General features: G+C 41.0%; 1 protein-coding gene across 1 annotated transcript in view; it reads left to right on the top strand.

The window, feature by feature from the left end:
• Positions 1-19,808, top strand: part of LOC107108845 (inner centromere protein-like) — a 43,669-nt gene extending 23,861 nt beyond the window's left edge. Inside the window, exons 4-14 of the mRNA XM_015409367.1 lie at positions 931-1,054; positions 4,071-4,206; positions 4,286-4,423; positions 6,808-6,917; positions 7,164-7,284; positions 8,186-8,284; positions 10,065-10,165; positions 11,483-11,564; positions 12,346-12,450; positions 18,672-18,831; positions 19,511-19,808. Of these exons, the coding sequence (XP_015264853.1) occupies positions 931-1,054; positions 4,071-4,206; positions 4,286-4,423; positions 6,808-6,917; positions 7,164-7,284; positions 8,186-8,284; positions 10,065-10,165; positions 11,483-11,564; positions 12,346-12,450; positions 18,672-18,831; positions 19,511-19,722 (1,388 nt within the window). The 3' untranslated portion in view covers positions 19,723-19,808. The remainder of the gene's footprint in view (positions 1-930; positions 1,055-4,070; positions 4,207-4,285; positions 4,424-6,807; positions 6,918-7,163; positions 7,285-8,185; positions 8,285-10,064; positions 10,166-11,482; positions 11,565-12,345; positions 12,451-18,671; positions 18,832-19,510) is intronic.
• The last annotated feature ends 257 nt before the right edge of the window (positions 19,809-20,065 follow it).

Below are 20,065 nucleotides of genomic sequence, written 5' to 3'. Positions count from 1 at the left end.
TGTGTTTTCCTGCTGTAATGCCAAAGTAAAACAACTGGAGGTTGTGAGGGGGAGAGTATGCTTCGCTGCTAGCTTGTTACTTATCAAGCCTGAGAACTGCACCTGTGTTATGTCTACTGTTCGCCTGGTTCCCAGGACCTGAGCGCGCAACCGTTTTCTCCTGCTCGCCAGCGGGAACGTTATCCATTGGTTATGTATCTAACTTGAATCCCTTTATCATGTTTGCCCTAACTGCTTGTACCCAGTTCTAACAAGGAACGTGTTTGAGTGTCTTTCCAATGCTTTGAAATAAACTTTGCTTTCTTTGGAAACGTGGATTTATTCTCGATGCTTGGGGATCCAACACAGGGAAGGCGGGCTGGGGGGGCTCTGCAATTTACCTGGCTGCTTCTTGCTCTGACTGAGGGCTGCTGGGAGCAGGGGGTGGGGCTTGTTGCATGTGCCCACCCCCTGGCCTCTTTACTGCTGGAGCTCTGCTCCTGTGCTCTCCTGCAGGAAATGACCCCTGACCTTGCCACAGAATCCTAAATCATATTTATCATTTCTCAAAGTACAGATTGAACCTATCATATGTTGTTTGCTCAGGCTTTGCTCCCATCACTTAAGTGGTGATAATGCATACAGTTGTCAGGATACCTCAGCTGGGAGAGCCAGTTTGGTGTAGTGGTTAAGTGTGCGGACTCTAATCTGGGAGAACCGGGTTTGATTCCCCCACTCCTCCACTTGCACCTGCTGATGTGACCTTGGGTAAGCCATAGTTCTGGCATAGCTGTTCTTGAAAAAGAGCAGTTTGTGTCAGAGTTCTCTCAGCCCCACCCACCTCACAGGGTGTCTGTTGTGGGGCGGGGAAGGAAAAGGAGTTTGTAAGCCACTCTGAGACTCCAAGTGAAGGGTGGGGTATAAATCCAATCTCTTCTTCTTCTTCTTCAGCTATAGGAAATGACCTTTGTGGAACCTTCTCTCCAGAAAGTCTTGCCATTAAGATGACTGGCTCCCAAGTCAGTGGGTCTGAAGATCCATCCCAGAGCAGACAGCCCCATGAAGGAGGTATCAGGTATGTCTCTTACTCCTTGAGGGAAGAAAAGGCATAGTTTGAATTACTTTCTTTTTTCCCCAACTTGGGCTTGATCTACATCTGTTTCTAACACAACTACCAGAAGCTTAGAACACTAGATGATCTCTTGTATTAGGAATTTGTAGCACAGCAATATATCTATGCTTATCTTTGCTCTGGCAGATGAACAGTTACAGGATGCACACTGATATATTTTTATTTATGTGTCAAAACATTTCTGTCTGTTCTTCCAACCTACCAGGATGCATATGAAGGGATTCAGATTTTGGATTCAGGTTTTGGGAAGGGATATTTGGGATTTGCATTAGGTCTGTCCCCCCATCCCCCCCCTCCGAAATTTGGGAGTTATTTGGGTTCCCTTATTCCATATGGAATGGCTGTTTTTTCAACCAAATGACACCAAAATGTTAACTTTGTTTGTATGTGTGTTTTGGTGTAGTGGTTAAGTGTGCGGACTCTAATCTGGGAGAACCGGGTTTGATTCCCCCACTCCTCCACTTGCACCTGCTGATGTGACCTTGGGTAAGCCATAGTTCTGGCATAGCTGTTCTTGAAAAAGAGCCGGAAGAGCTCTCTCAGCCCCACCTACCTCACAGAGTGTCTGTTGTGGGGAGGGGAAGGGAAAGGAGTTTGTAAGCCGCTCTGAGATTCCCTTGGGTAGTGAAGGGCAGGATATAAATCCAATCTCTTCTTCTCTCTTCTCTTCTTCTTCTAGTGTTTTATCTATGCTGGTCTTTGACCATACAATTAAAAGAGAGAATTGCAGGGGACCTAGTACTAGGTAAAGGTTCCCTTGCTCGAAAGCCAGTCGAATCCGACACTAGGGTTGCAGTGCTCATCTCCGTTTCAAAGCCGAAGAGCCAGCGCTGTCCGAAGACATTTCTGTGGTCATGTGGCCGGCACGACTTAACACCAAGCGCACGGAACGCTGTTACCTTCCCACTGAAGTGGTACCTATTTTTCTACATGCAATTTCTTGCTTTTGAACTGCTAGGTTGGCAGGAGCTGGAACTAGAGACGGGAGCTCACTCCGTTATGCGGTACACTCGGGTCTCGAACTGCTGAACTACCGACCTTCCACTGCCTGCAATTCAGCGTCTGTCCTCTAAAGACCCCCGCTCCCAAGTTTCAAGCTTTACTGGCTACAGCTACCAGAGTAATTGTTTTTGGACCTCAAATTGAAAGTGTCTCACCTTGCAGGGTTGACTTCTTGATTTAGACCCAGGAAGGTTGGAAACCCAGTCCTTTGGTCTCTGGCTGGCAGGTAGTAAGGCAACTGGTGGTGGCTAGTTACTTAGGGCATGATTTTTTAAAGGAAACCTATGCTGCAACCTAAACAACAACAAAACAAAAAACACTTGGCTTGTTATTATTTTGGAAGCCTAACAGAAGCCTAATTTTTTCATTTGGAAAACTCATACTGAATGCTAAGCCAGAATGTTTTTTGTGTTTTTTAAAGTAACTAAAGCCATCACCTTCAGTTAAGTGTTATTAAAAGCTTGCTAGAAATTTTCTTCAGAACTATTAAATTTTTCAGAACTATCAGGAACACCCCAAAACCCCACTGAACCACTCCGCCAAAAAATACAACACAGAATTGGTACACAGACAAGTTAAGAACTTAAAGGAAACTTTACTTTCCCAGAATAAACCTCACTGTTCCAAAGTGGGGAAAAGGCTTCTCAATTCCAAACTGGAAAAACACTAATGTCCATAAAGCAAGTGAATCCAGTTCTTAAGATTTGCAGCAGACACTAAATGAGGAGCTGCAGTCGACCCATTCTCCAGATTTTCAGTGGGTTATCGATCCCTTCATCAGGACTGCACTTCGATGGGTTCTCCCAGAAAGTAGTGCCTCCAAAAACTGCCTTGTTTTACAGCAACGGGAACTCCCTCAGAACAATGTCTCTAAACAAAATTATAATGGTAACAATAGCACTCACAATACATATAATTACAAACATCAAGATTGACTTACCAGTTATGGATAGACAAGATTACATTTAATTTGTTAGATAATAAAGAGCAAGGCTTAAAAATGATCCTACTGAACACATCATGAGATTAGTAAATATAGTAGTTCAGGGCCCAACAACTATGGGTCCTGGGAAGCATCGTGCCTATTTGCGTTGCTGTATAATCCATCAAAGAGCCAACAGTGGCCAACAGTGGGAAGATGAACAGCCAGAGTTGATCTGAGTTGATCTGTGGACAGAATGTACTGTAGGTGAAGTGGAGGATTAGAAGATTAGAAATTTAAAATTTCTCCATGGCTTTATGGTTTAAATATTTCCAGAACCCAGTTTGCTTTTACCCATTGGTAGACAGTAAAGCCCTTCCCAAATTGAAATGTATTAAGTATATCTTTAAGTTGAATTCCATTACCTTAAGTACGTCAGCTGTGTCATCCTAGTAAGACGATGGACTAGCAGTAGACTTGGATACTTACCTAATTTGTACAACAATGAACTCTGATAGTGGTATCAGCATATGTAGTAAAGAGTGTCTCAAACAAAATTAGACTTCCTGAACCAGTATAATTTTAAAATATTCCTACTTCCATAATACCGTTTCTTGCATGGTTAATTATGGCATGTGTAATACTTATGCCTTGTTTCAGGTTTCTGCATTCCGGTTACTGCTACATTATTAGGTCTCTCCTCATCCTGTTGATTGTACTGGCTCACATTATGTAATCTGCCTTGAGTCTCAGTGAGAAAGGCAGACTATAAATCACATTAAAAATAAAATAATTTTTAAGTAGTTGGTAAAATATTCTTGACAATTCTTACTATAGCTCAGTGTTGCCCAGTTTTTGTTTCAAAGCTCTGTAAATGTTTTTGTTCTTTTTCAGTGGGGACGAGCAAATAGGCCTGCTCTAATAGGCCTCTCTCCCATCCCCTGCCCTACAGTTTTCCATCTTTGTTTTTGCTTGGTCACATCATTTTGAGGGTGGGAATTTTGTTCTGATGTGCAGTACATGTTTTCTTTTTAGGAGTCAAAGTTACAAGCAAGCACTGAATGAGCTGCCTACTGCCCAGTCTACAAAAGATGAAGATCTTTCGTCGTTTAGTCAAAAAAACACATCTCCTCCTGCAAACAAAACACTGTCCCCTTCTGGTCCAGCCAGGGTATGTAAACATCAAGGGCATCTTCATCTGTTCTTTCATGTACCTAGTCAGACACTAAGAACATGCATTCTCTCGACAGATCACACGACCTTTCAAAAACTTCTTTCAGACAATGCAAAAAAGCCAGCTGTTCAAACCCCCTGGGTCTCCAGGGCCCAGCAGTGTTATGAAAAGTCTTGTCAAACATACCACACCTGCCACTAAACCTGATACCAAGGTAAGGAGAAAAAGATCTCTTCTACATCCCCCCCCGCCAAATTCTAACTTGTATCAAACACTGTTAAAGTGAATTTTCTGAAAGTCTAAGAGGGGAGGTGAAGCCCAGTTAGAGTTAGAGATTCTGTCCCTGGTGTCTCTGGTTGTGTAGAGTGGGGAAGGATCGCTGCCTGAGACTTTGGAGGTCTTCTGCTACTCAGAATAAGCAAGAGGAGGTTCCTCCGGAGAAATTAATGGTTCAATATAAGGTGGTGTTATAGGTCCATGAATAACAATTAAACCATGTATAAGGTTTCACTACAATGCTTGACGTGGTGGTTTTCTATTGTTTAACAAAGCAGTGGAGGAGAGTCAGCGCACAAGTGGCGGAAGGACCCTCCTCTTGTAGGTGTTCTGTTTGCTGGAGAAGGCAAAAGAAGAGGTTTGAGGACCAAACTACCATTGTGTTGGAGATCTGTGTTTGGGGCCTTTAATGTTTTCTTTTAACATTAAAAAGCTATCAGGGGGAGAAGGTGGGGGGAAGGTCCCAATTTGATGTTGTAGCATTAGGTGAGAAGGAGGTAAGTGTTTGTGTGTGTGTTTCTTGCTGTTGCCCTGATAGTTGCCTCCCAGACATGCTATTAGCCTTGGTAGTGAGAGAAAAGACACCCCACTTTCTCACGGCCCCACTGCATGGCCAATAGAGCTTGTTTCCTGGATCTCTTATTAGGGAAATTGCACGCAAGGGGTGTATGTTAGTCCTCCTTATCTCCCAGCCAGCACTGTAGCCCAATCGAAATTTGGATATTTCTCTCACACCCTCATGAGGACGTTTTAATGTCAGGAGATCCAATCATGGGTCTGCCATGTAATGCTAGTTTGGTTCTGTGTGTGCCATCGAGAAGGTGGTTCTTTATTCAGCTATACTATTGTTTTATCTGAAATGCAGTCCTTGGTTAATATTAAAATTGGAGAGAGTTGGAAAAGTTTAATGTTGAACGTCCATGCCTTCCTTGAATAGCAATCTAGCTGGGCTTTTTGTCTTGCTTCTCCCATTTCTTTATACTGATGTGGACAGAAAAAGTTACTTACGTAGACCAGCTGGTATCATGTTACAGCCTCCTACCTTGTTTGGCCTCACTGAGCTAGAAATCACTGCTGTTTTTAATCATTCTCATCAACTGGTTAGTCAGCAAGGATTTAGATATAGCATCCAGTGACTGAGTATTTTCTTTCCTTTCATGCTCATCCTGAAAAGGGAGAATTCGTTGTAAGTAACTAATTATCTTATTTCTATACAGTTAATTGATCAGATACACTTAACTACTCTGAAGTTACCGTTTCCTGTAATTTTCTATGGATCAGTCCTGGGGCTGGTGTCTCACCTGCACAAGAATTTCCCCATCTTTTTTACTTCTTGCCAGACTTTGCAGAAAAATAGAACATAATTTCTATTGAGCCAGTAGACAGTTGGTGCAACTGGAACTAATCTAAACTTTCTGTATGTTGCCCTGACCTGGTTACCCCAGGCAAGCCTGCTCTTGTCAGATCTGGGAAGCTAAGCAGGGCTGACCCTGGCAAGTACTTGGGAAGGGTGACCTTCAAAGAATACCAGGGTTGGGAACAATGTTCCCTCTAAGCTATGGAGTCTTGTGAGCAAAAATTCTACTTTGCGAGCTACTGGCATTAAAGTTGTGAGCGAGCTATTTGGCTACTGCATAAGTTAGTTTGCTCTGGAGCCATCCTTCCTGAGCTGAGACAAAAATGTGTGAGCCGGAGGCTAAAAAACTTTGCGCTAGCTCACACTAACTCAGCTTAGAGGGAACATTGGTTGGGAAGCAGAGGCAGGTTATCAAGCCACCTCTCTGAAACATCCTAGCCCCAGTAGGGGTTGCCAGAAGTCACCATGACTTCAAGGCTTGCAGGCACACACACACACACACACAAAATATTGTCAGATCCCCAGTTAAGACACTCTCCACAACACTTTTGGCAGTGATGCTTTATTAGATGATATGCTTACTACAGGAACTGAATCTTTGTCAGGACTGAAGAAAGCGCGCAAATTTCAGAGGTTATAGGTAAAATCCAATGCACCCCACATCCCATTCATATGTCAGCATTCGGGCCCTAGCGTTACTATGACAACCCTGACAGATATACGGTGTCTTATCTATTCTAGCCTGGCAAAAGAGTCTCCAAGGCCAAATCCCATGAGAACAGGCCGAGGGCTCCTACAGGCAAGCACTCAACCCACACACACTCCCCCCTCAGAAATTCTCTCCCCCCTAATACATGGCAAGGTAAGCAGTGAAGCAAAATGAAGAGAAGCTAAGCCGAAACCTTAACAAAGATTCACCCAAAAATAGTTTTTAAAAAGGATAATAAACTTTCTGTCCATTCTAGGAAAAAGAACGACAACGACTGGAGAGTCTGCAGAAAAAACAAGAAGCTGAGCAACAGAGAAAACAGAAAGTAGAGGAAGAAAAAAGACGAAGGTTGGAAGAGATAAAACTGTAAGTCGATGTTTTGCCTTCACTGAGATTTGGATTACCAAGAACATTTGCCTACATTATAGCCTTTAGATGTAACGTGTAGTTACGCCTGTATAACTACACTGTATACGGATGCAGCCACTCTTGGCACTACAGGGGTCATATAGCGCTCTGCAGATACCGCAGAACACGGGAGTACACGTTTGTGGCAGCAGCGGTAAAAGTTTGTTCCATCGGTATTAACTGGGATCTTGGTACATCCCACAGAAAGCGTGAAGAACGGTTAAGAAAGGCAGTGCAAGCTCGGGAACGAGTGGAGCAGATGGAAGAGGAAAAAAGGAAACGAATGGAACAGAAATTCTCTCAACATGAGGAGAGGAGTGAGAAGGTAGGATATGGTCCCAGGGGTTCTTTTTAGCCCAGCAGCAGAACTTTTCATGAGAGTGGACGGAATATATATATATATATATATATATATACACACACACACACACACACACACACACACACACACACACACCGAGATTCTTATAGGTATGGAATGCAGTTGATCACTCTAAAACATTTAGCACATCAGTGATTACACAAAGGCTTCATATTCTTTTGTTTCAGAACTGTGGCTTCTTTGTATAATTGTAACTCTTGAATCCTGTTAATATAATCCCTTCATGTCCTGATCAGCAAGTAATTTGTCCAGTAGGCCATTTTAGAAGCACGTTCTTTCCTCTTCCACCCCCACTTTGTGGTTTTCCAGTAGGCCCATCTGTCATTCTCTGCATCTTCCCCCGCCCCCATTCATTCTGTCTGAAATCAAGAGGGAAATGGATGAGGAAGAAGAGATTAAAATGAACAAAAAATTGCCACAAGAGGAGCCTTTCTCCTGTCTTGTTTGCTCATTTTCTCTTCCTCTGTATTTCCCAAGGAGGGCCGAAAAACTGGGGGTGGTGGTGGCAGGAGTAGGGTATCTACAAAGGGTAAGGCTATGAGCACATCCTGACGACTTCTTGAACTCTGCCAGATTCAGCATGCAAGTTTGTCAAACCTTGGAAAATAGTTTTCTGTTGGTGTTTGTAGGTCAGCCTATGTCCAATGAATTCTCACTAGAAATGTCATTGTTACTTTGAATACCTTGGGACTTGCATCTCTACAATCCTGTAAAGGCTGAAACAGTGAAATAAGCATTCTTGGCACATGGAGAATATGATCACTTTGGTGCGGAGTTGTTTGTTGTGAAGAATGACCTTCGGGACAGAGGCAAGCTATACAATTCTAAAGGGCTTTTCTCACAGGTGCGAGAAGAGAAAATGGCAGAGGAAAAGACAAAGAGAAAAGTGTCTATGAAGAAAATGTGGGATACAGAAGCCCGAAAACAGAAAGCACTGCAGATGGTAAGCACTGCATTCAGTTTCCTATATCTGCAGAATGCAATAGAATTGCAGGGGTTCTACATACAAGGGAGGGAAAGGGCCGGACTTCTGAGTGACTTGGCTTGTAATCCTGAAACCACTTCAGCCGCTTGGAAAACTGTTGAAGTCAATAGGACTCCTCGTAAATAAGAAGAAGTTTCATTGGAATGCCTGCTGACCTAGTTCTTCTTCATCTAATTAATAAGACTACAAAGAATGTTTAAAAGGGCTCAGATATGTAGTATATAATCTTTTAAAAACAATGTATTTAAATCTCATTTTCTGATATGTGTGGCAGAAGACTGGTCTTTTCCACAGATAGGTGGCATCTTCTCACACATAATATGGCCTCTGTTACTGTGGTCATTACTTTCTCTGTGTAGTGAAGGGAATAACAGGAAGTATGTGAGTCCAGGAACCACTCCTGATCTCACTGCACTTGACAAATTAGGTTGTAAAGGAATGGAGTGAACTCCAAGAAACTTTATGCACTTTTACAGTAAGGCTCATAATTATGTTTAAGAAAAAAATGTGCAAAATCTGGATACAACTAGCCGCTATCCATTTCTTGCATGCAGTTATCATCTTGATTGTGAAATGAGTCACTTATTTATTGATTTGATTTATTAGATTTATACCCCACCCTCCCTGCTGAAGCAGGCTCATGGCGGCTCACACTTTTTTTTAATAACTTTATTTTTAATAATTTTCTTAATACAACAACCATAACAATAAACAAACCAGAAATATAAAATGCATATACATATTCAACACTAAATTTTTCATTAATAAAATACAAAATCAACGTATTTTGCGGGTAGCACAGTCATATTATCTTTAACATTATTTATATAATCAAAAAATTTAAACCATTTTTCCAAAAACGTTGTTTTCCTTTCTGGATATTCAAGCTCCAACAGCTGTGTTGCTATTTTGTCCATAGCTACTATGTCCCATACCTTAGCAAACCACTATCCTCTCTAATTTCCAAACCTGAGCAATTAATGTTTTAGCTGCAATCAGCATTAAGGATAATATTTCTTCAGTTGTTTGAGAAAAAGTTCCTTTATCCCAATGATTCAACAAAATCATTTCAGGAGTAAATGGGACGTCTATTCCCAAAATACTTTCAATTTTTGCAATAATTAAATTCCAAACCACCTGGATCTTTGGACATGACCACCAACAGTGGCAAAAAGAGCCTATCTGATTGCATCCCTTCCAACACTTAGGATCCTTCTTAATCTTAGAATGAAATAGGCTCAAAGGTGTAACATACCATCTTGAGTATAGTTTATAATTTTGTAACCTTATATTCAAAGATCTTGTGGTATATAAACTAGATGACCAAATTCTGGACCATTGTTCAGGGGTTAAAATAATATTACAATCCTTTTGCCAGGCCAATTGCTGTGATGAATCCTTCTTCCAGTTGTTTTGGGCTAGTAACTTATATAATATAGAAATAATGCCTCTATGCTCTACAATACCTTTATCAATTAAACTTTCAAAAGCTGTTAAAGACCTATTTGTACTTTCTATCAACACACTTTATGGTAGCTTCACAAATTATGGTTGTTATAACAGCAAATACATGTATATACACCTGAAAAAATGGCAATAGCTGCTCCTTATGTATGCAATCAGATATAGGAGAGTTGACTTGTCCTCAAAGGAAAATGCTAAGTGCCTGGAGTCCAGCCTTTCCATCATGTATACGGAGCATGTTGACTTTTCTCCACCATCCCCTTTCCAATTTCAGGAAGAAGAACAAAAGTTTCACGAACAGCCAGAAAAATGGAAGACGGTTGGGGAAATTAGGATGATGCTAGAGCACAATAATGCAAAACAAGCACATGAAAGGTAATGCTATTTCTCCCTAATTTAAAAGGGTGGTGAGCCTGAAACATTTAAAGGCCCTGTGAGGAGGCTAAAATCTGGGGAAGTACGGGAGTTCTTTGTCATTTTCAGCAACTAAAACTGGAGATAAAAAGTAAGGCCAAGGCCGATGGTTCAGAATCAAGTAACTCAGGTAAAATGCCCTACACTTTTCTCCAAGCTTCATCAGTGTAACCTGTAATATATAATATATACAATTACACCACTGAGTTTACATAAATAATGGTGTAGTTAAAATTATATCAATAAATATGTATTTGTATAATTTTAACTATACCATTATTTATGTAAGCTCAGTGGTGAAATTCCCCTGACGAAGCCTGTTGGCGAAACATGTAGGGATTTTTTTGGGAATTTAACTGTAATAAAACACATTTTTACCTGATTTTGCACCATTGGCCTTGGCCTTACTTTTTATCTCCTGTGATTGGTGCGGCCCTTTTATTTTCCTCTAACAACTAAAACTGCACACTGAGATGGACCCAAAAATCATAAGAATTTTTTAGGATTGCTTTCTGCAATCATTCCTTTGGAAAATACATGATTCTTGATATTTGGAAAAGTTGCTTATGTGTGTTTGTGGTGTCCTCTTATTTGGGGAGGACTGGTTTTCACTTTAAATTATACTTTGTGTTCACAAACAGGGTAGTTTCTGCTGCCACCAGGAATTTAAACAAATTCCAAATCTTCTCTTATTAGCTATTGGTAAAGTGACCTAGAGTCTGGGCTTTTCAGGGGTCTCTGTGGCCCTGAGGAAGGATTGAACTGAATTCTGGGTTAAACTCAAACAAAATATGACTTATTGAATTTTGGAACAAAAATGAGTTGCTGGTTAACTGTAACTGTTATGGGGAAGAGAAACTGGAAAAATAAACTGGCAGGGTATCTTACATAGTCTTTTGATCACAAGATCCTTTTCTGACAAGAATCTCTCTTTCAATAGGCATATGTTCTGAACACTTTACGTTTACACACAGCACTCTGTCGTCACTCACTGACAGATTCACTAACGGAATAACTCTTGCTGACTCTGACTGAAATGCCAAACTCCAACTGCTTTCTCTAACTGACTTTCATAACTGACTTATTTGACACATACAACACAGATTCCTTCCAAACAACTCCTCCCACACTCTGTCATCCACCAATCACAGCACACTTGTCTCCCTCAATCATTCTACTCTGCTATCACTGCACTCCAACCAAACATTTAAAGGAACACACACACTCTAAAACAAGGAATCATTACAGTGTTCTTTGGCCTCCACTTTCCCTTTTTAGGCACCATGGGCAGCAAGACAAAGAGAAATGGGTAAAACAGCTGGATCTGGCAGTGGTTACAGAAGAGGAAGAAAATCAGAAGGTGTGGTAAGGAACAGGGAAACCAGAACGCCAGGTAGATCTGGGCTGGTTCTGGGTTTTGGGGTGCCTTGGCCAATGATTTGTCCTTCCCCTGCCCCAGCACAGTAGTGAATCAAGCCCAGTGTGTCTCTCTGTGTGTGTGTGTGTGTGTGTGTGTGTGAATGCTGAGACCAGAGATGAGTGTGACTTTCTCTGCCCTTCATTTAAGCTAAAAATAGCCTGAGGAAAAGAGATGAGGGAGAGCTAAGCACTCTCAGAGGGTTTATTTTTGAGACTCGGTGACTTGAAGCACAACCCAGGACTTTGTCTAACATTAAAGACTAACTATGTTTATTTCAGAACAAGGTTTGAGTCCAGTGGCCCCTTTGTGACCAATACATGTGTGAATTAGATTTCTGCTTCTCTGATACCATCTAAAATATTTTAAGGAGGTTTTTTGACCCACATGCTAAATCTCCAGGATAGTTGTATTCCAGCCATACCACATCATTGTAGGTACACGTTCAAACTGCAAAGCCACATAGCTATTCACCGTAGCTTACTATTAATTGCCTGCTTGGGTTGTACTGTGTGTGTGTCTTATTCAGTTAGGTAGGAAGAGACTGAAGCACTCCTTAATACACTTTTTTGATGAAAAGATTAGGTTTGGAGGTCTTCTGTATTTCTAGTGATTAGCTGCTGTTTTTGAGTAAAAAGATCATGGTGCTAAAGAACAAGACAAAATGGGTGAATTGGATGGAAAGTAGAATGAGCAGCTAAAAAGCCTGATGTTGTTGTCCCAGGAGGAAAAGAGTCCTACAGATCTAGAGCAGCTGCCTCAGGAAAAGAAAGCCAGGCATGTTGAAGTGGTTCCTACCGCCAGTAAATGGCTGAATATAACTGCTCAGGTGAGTGCTGTTTCAAGTCTTCTCCAGTGATATGAAAACTTAGCTACATGACTGAGGGCTTGTGTTCAAGCATTCCCACTGCGAATAGGAAAGTAGCTCCAATGATGAAGCTGGAGTTTCTAAAAGTTTTCATACCTAGGGGGAACCGTTTGGTTTTCTACATTAAAAGTTAGAGACACATTCCGTTCTTAAACTGAGAGTCAGTTTGGTGTAGTGGTTAAGTGCGCGGACTCTAATCTGGGAGAACTGGGTTTGATTCCCCACTCTTCCACTTGCACCTGGCTGGATGACCTTGGGCAAGCCGTAGTTCTGATAAGAGCTGCTCTTGGAAAAAGAGCAGTTTCTGTCAGAGCTCTCTCAGTCCCATCTACCTCACAGGGTGCCTGTTGTGGGGAGGGGAAGGGAAAGGAGATTGTAAGCCGCTCTGAGACACCTTGGGTAGTGAAGGGTGGGGTATCAATCCAATCTCTTTTCTTCTTTTTAAAACTCAGATATTTTTCTCAGTCGACTGGCAGAACAATAGGAGAGCATTTTGTGGCATCTTGGGATGGGATGGTGCAGCAGTGATGTTTGGGTAGTATATACACCATCCTTGTTACCTGATACTGAATGTTAATGCTGTATTCTATTTTCCTACTACTTGGGGTCATTGTATTGGGTGCTGGGTGTGTCCAACACAAGGACTGTATTTTCTTCCAGGCATATTACAGCTCTTCACAGCATCCTAGCATGCTTTGGTACACAGTATTATATGCTGTTGGGTGAGTACTATGCCTGAAATGCTGCATCAGGTGCTTTCTGAGACGACACACATTTTTCCTTTCCAAAGAGGATAAGAAATCCAAGAGGGGAGATGTGACGACCCCTTAACTGGGGAGGTCTGGTTTTACTTTAAAATGTTCTTTCTGTTTTGTTTTACTCTGTATATCCGGCTGCCACCAGGAAATTGTAAGGCTTTCCAAACCTTTATAATATAATATTTTTTCTACTGGGTAGGTAGGTTGGGTCTTTAGGCTTTCAAGGGACTATGTGTTCCTCAGGATGTATTTATTTCAGAGCTGGTATACTTGAATGAAATAGGATTTATTTAAATAAAGCATAAATACGAGGGTAGAACCATGTAACTAGTAAAGTAGGTATAACACACAGTTTGCTCCCTACTGACAGGGATTTTTCATAGGTAACTTTGTAACACTTTTCCTTCAAGTCCATATAATCTTTACTGTTTCCTAGACTCTCAGCTTTCATCTTATAACTCCTATAGCACAGAACTGAATGTCTCTCCTTTCACACACAAATATTTAACTCAGAACTCTTATATCATACAAGACTGCTTCACTCTTTTCATACACAGGACCAACTTATCCCACACAGGGATGTGTCTCCTTCTCTCATACCCAGAACTTAACTTGACTGCCTGTTTAACTGTCCTCATCAACTGTCTAAACTGTAACTCTTGACTGACATACAAATCATCCACACAGCATCACTTCCAAAAACCCTCCCCCTTTCTGCCAATCACCAATCACACCACTTGCCTGTTTCAACCACCCTAGACTATCTCTCACCGCCATGCAACCCAACTTTTAAAGACACACACACACACAGTTAAACATGAAATCATTACAGGAGAGATCACTCATCTCAGTGTAGTGAAAGACAGTGCAGTGGAAGAAACTCCTATAACTGCTGTACTGGTTTGGCAACAGATCACAAGAAGGCATAATGATGTGATACTGATGAAGCTGGATGACTTAAAAGGAGACACTAGTTTGCTTCCATATGGTACCACAGTACAGGAAGCATATGGGGAAGTGGGGTGATGGTAGTGTTGCAAAGTGGTTATAGTGTTTAATTAGGAACTGTCTCCATAAAGCTCGTTGGGTGGCCTTGGGCCAGTCACTGTGTTTCAACCTAACCTATCACACAGGGTTGTAATGAGGGTAAAATGGTGAGGATAAGTTTCTGTGCTGGCCTGATCTCTTTGGTATCCCACCCTTCTTCCAGCCTAACAAATCTCCTGTCTTGCCATACCATTAGTTTGCAAGTCAGCATGAGAACTAACACAACTGTGTGTAATGAGTATGCCGAATGCATGCACCTGTCATTCTCAGAAGCACTTTTGATTGTCCAGGGTGGGGTTAGGCTCATGGATGCACCATATAGTTCTATCAAAGCTGCCACGCATGCTGAAGTAACTTCAGAAGTGATATAGATCTTAATGCAACTGTAATACTTCAGTACATGTAGGCCTCACTTATTTAAAAGCACACATACCCATGCAGGGAGTTTTTACAGAGGCATTAATATCTATAGGTGTGTCTGTCTGATTTCTGGAACCACATGTCCCTTCAGTGTGTTGACATAACGGAATATAGGCAAGGTGGCACAAGTATCTGTATATGTACCTTTTGACTCTAGTGTTAAGGCTTAAAGCAATACTTTAATTTTAAAGCTGAATTTAAATTTCTCAGCTGTTTATTACTCATGGGGTGGTCATAGCTGGATTTTTATTTCTTAATTTAACATACATTTACTCTTTGTTTCATTTTAATATTCTGACTTTTTAAATACCAAGCTTGTTGCTGGTAGGCCTGTTTATAATGCTGAGGGAAGTTAACTCTGTTTTCGATGTGAATGAGCTAGTGTATTTGAAGATTACCATGTTAATAGATAATAAGAATATTTTGTTCTATTCCCCCCCCCCATATTTTTTGTAAATTGTAAGGCACAAGCCTCTGCAATTAGTACCCAGAAAAGTAGTAAGGCCAAAAAAAAAAGATCTGAGTCGATCTCTTTATTATTTTTTCTGAACAGGTACATGCATATGTACACACACTATACAGTGAAAAGTACTGTGCTAAAATGCTTAGTTAAAAAGAGTTTATGTACGTAGTAACAAAATTTAGAAGTTCATGGTTTATATCCCAACAAGTGGGAACCCAGAAGGACTGGTTGGAGGCATCCCGCTTCCCCCTCCTGCACTATTTCCTCTTCCCTTTCCTGAAAGCCCCCATAGCCTCTCCCCTTTCCCTGCTTCCTTCTTCCCTTCTAAGGTTGCCAGTCTCCAGGTGGGGCCTGCAAGTTTCCTGGAATTACAACAGATCTTCCAGAGATCAGTTTCCCTCCCCTTAGGGTTGCCAGCTCCAGGTTGGAAAATTCCTGAAGATTTGGGGGATGAAACCTTGAGAGGGCAAGGTTTGGAAAGAGAAATGACCTCAACAGGGCATAATAGACTCCATTCTCCAAAGCAGCCATTTGCTCCAGGGGAACTGATCTCTGTCATTTGGAGAGCAGTTGTAATTCTGGGTGACCGCCAGCTCCCACCTGGAGGTTGTATATCAAAAATGAGAGCTCACAGGAGGAGATTGTATAAATATAAAGACACTCCGTGAATGAATTACGAACAAGAGCCAAAAAATTATATTGTATGAAACAATTCAAACGATTTGAAATCTTTGTTAAAGAACCCATATATATATATATATATGCTATTTTTCTCTTCCACAGGTTGAATCACTTCTCACTGAATGGTGAAACAACTTTAAGAATAACAGGGTTCACCATTGGAAACGGCAGGGCCATGTACTTGGTTGTATCTCTATTTATGAAACTTGTATACTTGTGAATAGGGACGTGTGCATTTTTGTCACTGTAGGGAAGCCATTTGAGCTTCACCTCCCAATGTTAGCTTCTTCAGATAGCTGGTACTCTTTAGCTGTGAACTGAAAATTATATTTCCATGTCATATTTACTATATTACATTAACTATATCCCCAGTTGTCAGCAGATACATACTCACTGAAACAGAGTTTCAACAATTCTCCTTCACTAGTTTTCCACTCACTCCACTGATAAGGTTCTCTTTCTGCCAGTTAGGCTTCTGCAATAGTGGTGGTGATTAACACACAACATATGCCATTAAGTATGTACTCACAATCTGGAGTCACAATATTCTGACACAACTTACATCAGTACATAATATCCTATTTTATATTTTTATTTCTAAGAATGAAGTTTCTAATAAACTGGTGGGTAAACCAAAGGAAGGAAAACTGACCTGAAATAACCTACTTGTTTACAGAATTTTATAAGAAACAACTTAAATCAAAATCAGTATTTAAACCATTAGGGATCAAGGTGTTTAATTTAAAGATCCAACTGTGTTCCTGGCAAAGTAATTCCTTTGTAGCCAATGTGCGTTTTGAGTCTGCAACAAAGAGCACACCACATCTAAACTGATCTTCTTTGTGTTTTTGTGGTTTTGAGAGGCAAAATGCTCTGTAAGTGGTGCTTCCCTTGTTTGACGTTTATTTCTTTTAATGTGTTCCATAATTCTTAGTTTCAATGGTCTGGTGGTACTCCCAGAACTTGCATTACTATACACAGTTATGCCATTTAAGATGAAATTGTCACTTTCCCACATTACCTTGCAGGCTTTACATTTCAATCAATGTCTATGTTCTACAGACTGAGTCCTAACCTGCATATCCTAACTTATATCTGATCTAACTATGATGTCTTTAAGAGACATTTGGGATGAATTGCCATTAAGATGTGGATGACACTCATCTCTTAGCTTGCGATGCCAACAGATCCCAGGGAGGTGGAACCAGTTGCCTGGAGGCAGTTTTGGAATGGATGAGGGCTAACAAACTGAAAATCCTGACAAAACAGAGATGCTACTGGTGGGGGAAGGTTTGACCCAGGAAGTGGGATATAGCCTGTCCTGGATGGGGATGCACTCCCCCTTTGGGGTGGTTTTAGACCCAGGCCTGTCGATTTACTCGGTTCATCTTCAGAGGCCTTGCTGTGGTGCCACCACCATCTGAAGCTAGACAAATGTTAACCTGAGAAAGGGCTTTCTCAGTTGTGGTGCCAAAGCTTTGGAAGTCCCCAGGGAGATTCATCAGTCTCCCTCTATTGTCTTCTACCAGTAGGTGAAGACTATTTTTGTGTTATCCTGAGGAACTGTTTTGGGTGTTATATGTGTATGTTTGTGTGTACTGAATTACTTTATATATACTTTATTTAAATGCTGTTTTAATATTTTGGTGATTGCCACCTTGGGGGACCCTATTTGAGTGGAAAGGCAGCATACAAAGGAAAAGATTGATTGCTGGTAGCCAAGCAAGATGTGGGTCAGTGTTTTTTCTTGTGAGACCCTGACTTATTTTTTCATCTGGTTGAGGAGGAATATAATGTACATGGGTTAATACTATGTGTTCACATGCATCTCTCAAGTTCTGGGATTTCCAGTGATAAGAGCCAATGGGTCAGAATAAGTCCAGTTCTGGTACATGATGTAATTAGCTGCTTCCGCATTATGTAGTTACTTATTCCTCCTTGAAGTAGTCAAGCACTGGTTATGCAGGTAAGTGGGCTACATCTTCAAGCTCCATTGTTAAGTCCAACAATTTATCTTCTACAGCTGATTCTTTGGTGTTCAGTGGTCAAGCTCACCTCTCCCTACTCATTTACTTTTCAGAGATTGTGATTTCTGTTGTGTTGTATGTAGGGATGGGCACAAATTGGCTCATGGATGTAAGTTTGTGACAAATTTTGGGCGGTTCATGATTCATTCATGTACCGAAGTTCACAAACTGAAGAGCTGCCATGAACTTCCACAAATTTTGAGGCAGCTCATGGCAGTTGATGAACGGCAGAAAGCAGGGGTTTAAATTGCTCTGAGCCATTTAAACCCTTGCTTTCTGCTCTTCACAAAAAACAGCTGTGTGGTGGAGAACAGAAAGCAGGGGTTTAAATAGCTTGGAGCCATTTAAACCTCTGCTTTCTGTTCCCTTCCTCTTTCTACAGAGAGAACCGCTGCTTTTTGCTCCCCATGAAAAGCAGCGGGGAGCAGAAAGCAGAGGTCACAAACCAGTACGAACTGGTTTGGTTCAAAAACCAACTGGTTCGTATAGGACTGTGGTTCTGCAACAAAGTGAAACAAGCTGCAAAAATGTAATTCGTGCCCACTGATATAAAGAGCTTCAGAATTCCTTGTGCATCTATCATAAGCACTAGTGATTATTGGGGTAGATAACTTCAGAGGTTTGAGGTGCTTTTATGGGGAACTAAAGATTGTAAGTTTGGATTTTGGAGCTAAGAATGTAAGAAGACCAGTGGTCTGATACGTACTGCTTTGCCAAAAGAACTTGAACTGTCTGCTGCACTTATAACATTTATTATCTATTAAGCTTTTCCTTCATTTAATACAGAAATCTCCTATCAGTACCTCTACCCATGTGAACCCCCAGGACCTGAAAGATTCCAAGTCCTTCAAAATCAATCCTAATGACTATGGAATGGATTTGAATAGTGACGACTCCACTGACGATGAAAGCCAGCCCCGCAAACCGATCCCTCCTTGGGCCACTGGTATGTGCAAATCTTTCATGGCTGTGAATGGATACTCCTGAGATCAAAGAAGATTCTGCTAATGGTTCTGAAAATTCCTCTTGAGTTTCTCATTGCTTTTGAGGGATTTGTTTGAATATGTGCCTTGAACTTCTTATGACACTTTCATGCCATTTGGTGACTCTGGTATTGTATAGTACCATATGAACTAACTGTAAGCTGTTTCACTGAGGCCTATAGAATCAATGTGTGTCTCATTGTTTTCTTTAAAAGTGAATTAAAATTGTTCATCTTGGAAGTCTGGGCTCTTATGTGTCCTGTAGTCATCTGGTGTACTGAGACCAAGAGTAAAACTAGAGCTCGTAGGATACTTCAGTAAAGGAAAGTTAATATGGAAATAAAATTTTTCCAGCCTTGGAAGTCTATATTAAACTACAGTCTCTTCTGCAGGCTACCTCTTTGTCTTTCTTTGCCATCTGGCAAGCTTGCTTTCATTTGATAGTTACAGCTGGAGGTTGTTTGATAACTAAAGCTAAGATAGGATAGAACAAAGCCATACCCAGATTTGTTAAATGGGCTACAGTGAGCAGATACTTCAGTTAGACAAACTGTGAGCAGAGTTCACATTCTTTCTTCCTAACAGAAATGCTTTAATTTGAGTGAGAGGTTGCTGCTCAGCATAATACAATTTCTTCCTCAGGTCTTCAGCTTAATGAAGCGGTCACATACCAATACTACAACCCTCCAGACATTGATACATTTTTTGGACAAATCTTGAGCCCTAAACTAGAAGACATCTTCTACAAGAGCAAACCAAGGTATTTCAAGCGCACCAGTTCTGCTGTCTGGCAATCACCGCCATTACCAGGTACCAAAACAGCATTGCGTCCATCCAGTAGCATGAAAAAATAGGCTGGGAAGGACCTCGTATTTGTCGGCTGTGGTTTGTCTAAGTAAGATATCTGTAAACATTTTAATATTTTCTATCTTTTGTATTCCGTGCAATAAAGATTTAAATTCTGAAACTTTCTTGTTTTTAAATACAGAATGAGGTGGTCTGCGTATAAAATCTTCTAAAACTTGAAATATGTGGCTAGAAAAATGTTTTATCTGAAATCCTTCTTGATGTATCTCATCCCTTGTTGACTTGGTGTGAACAGATGGGCCTAACAGATATCTTTTTTCCCTCGCATGGAAGTTCAGATACTTCTGCAGCAATGGTGACAGCAATGGAGGGGAATACGAATTGTCAGTA

The sequence above is a fragment of the Gekko japonicus genome, unplaced genomic scaffold, assembly GCF_001447785.1.
Source record: "Gekko japonicus isolate JY-2015 unplaced genomic scaffold, Gekko_japonicus_V1.1 scaffold730, whole genome shotgun sequence".
NCBI lineage: Eukaryota > Metazoa > Chordata > Lepidosauria > Squamata > Gekkonidae > Gekko > Gekko japonicus.
Note: the sequence above shows the minus strand (reverse complement) of the source record. Positions and strands in the feature narration are given on the sequence as shown.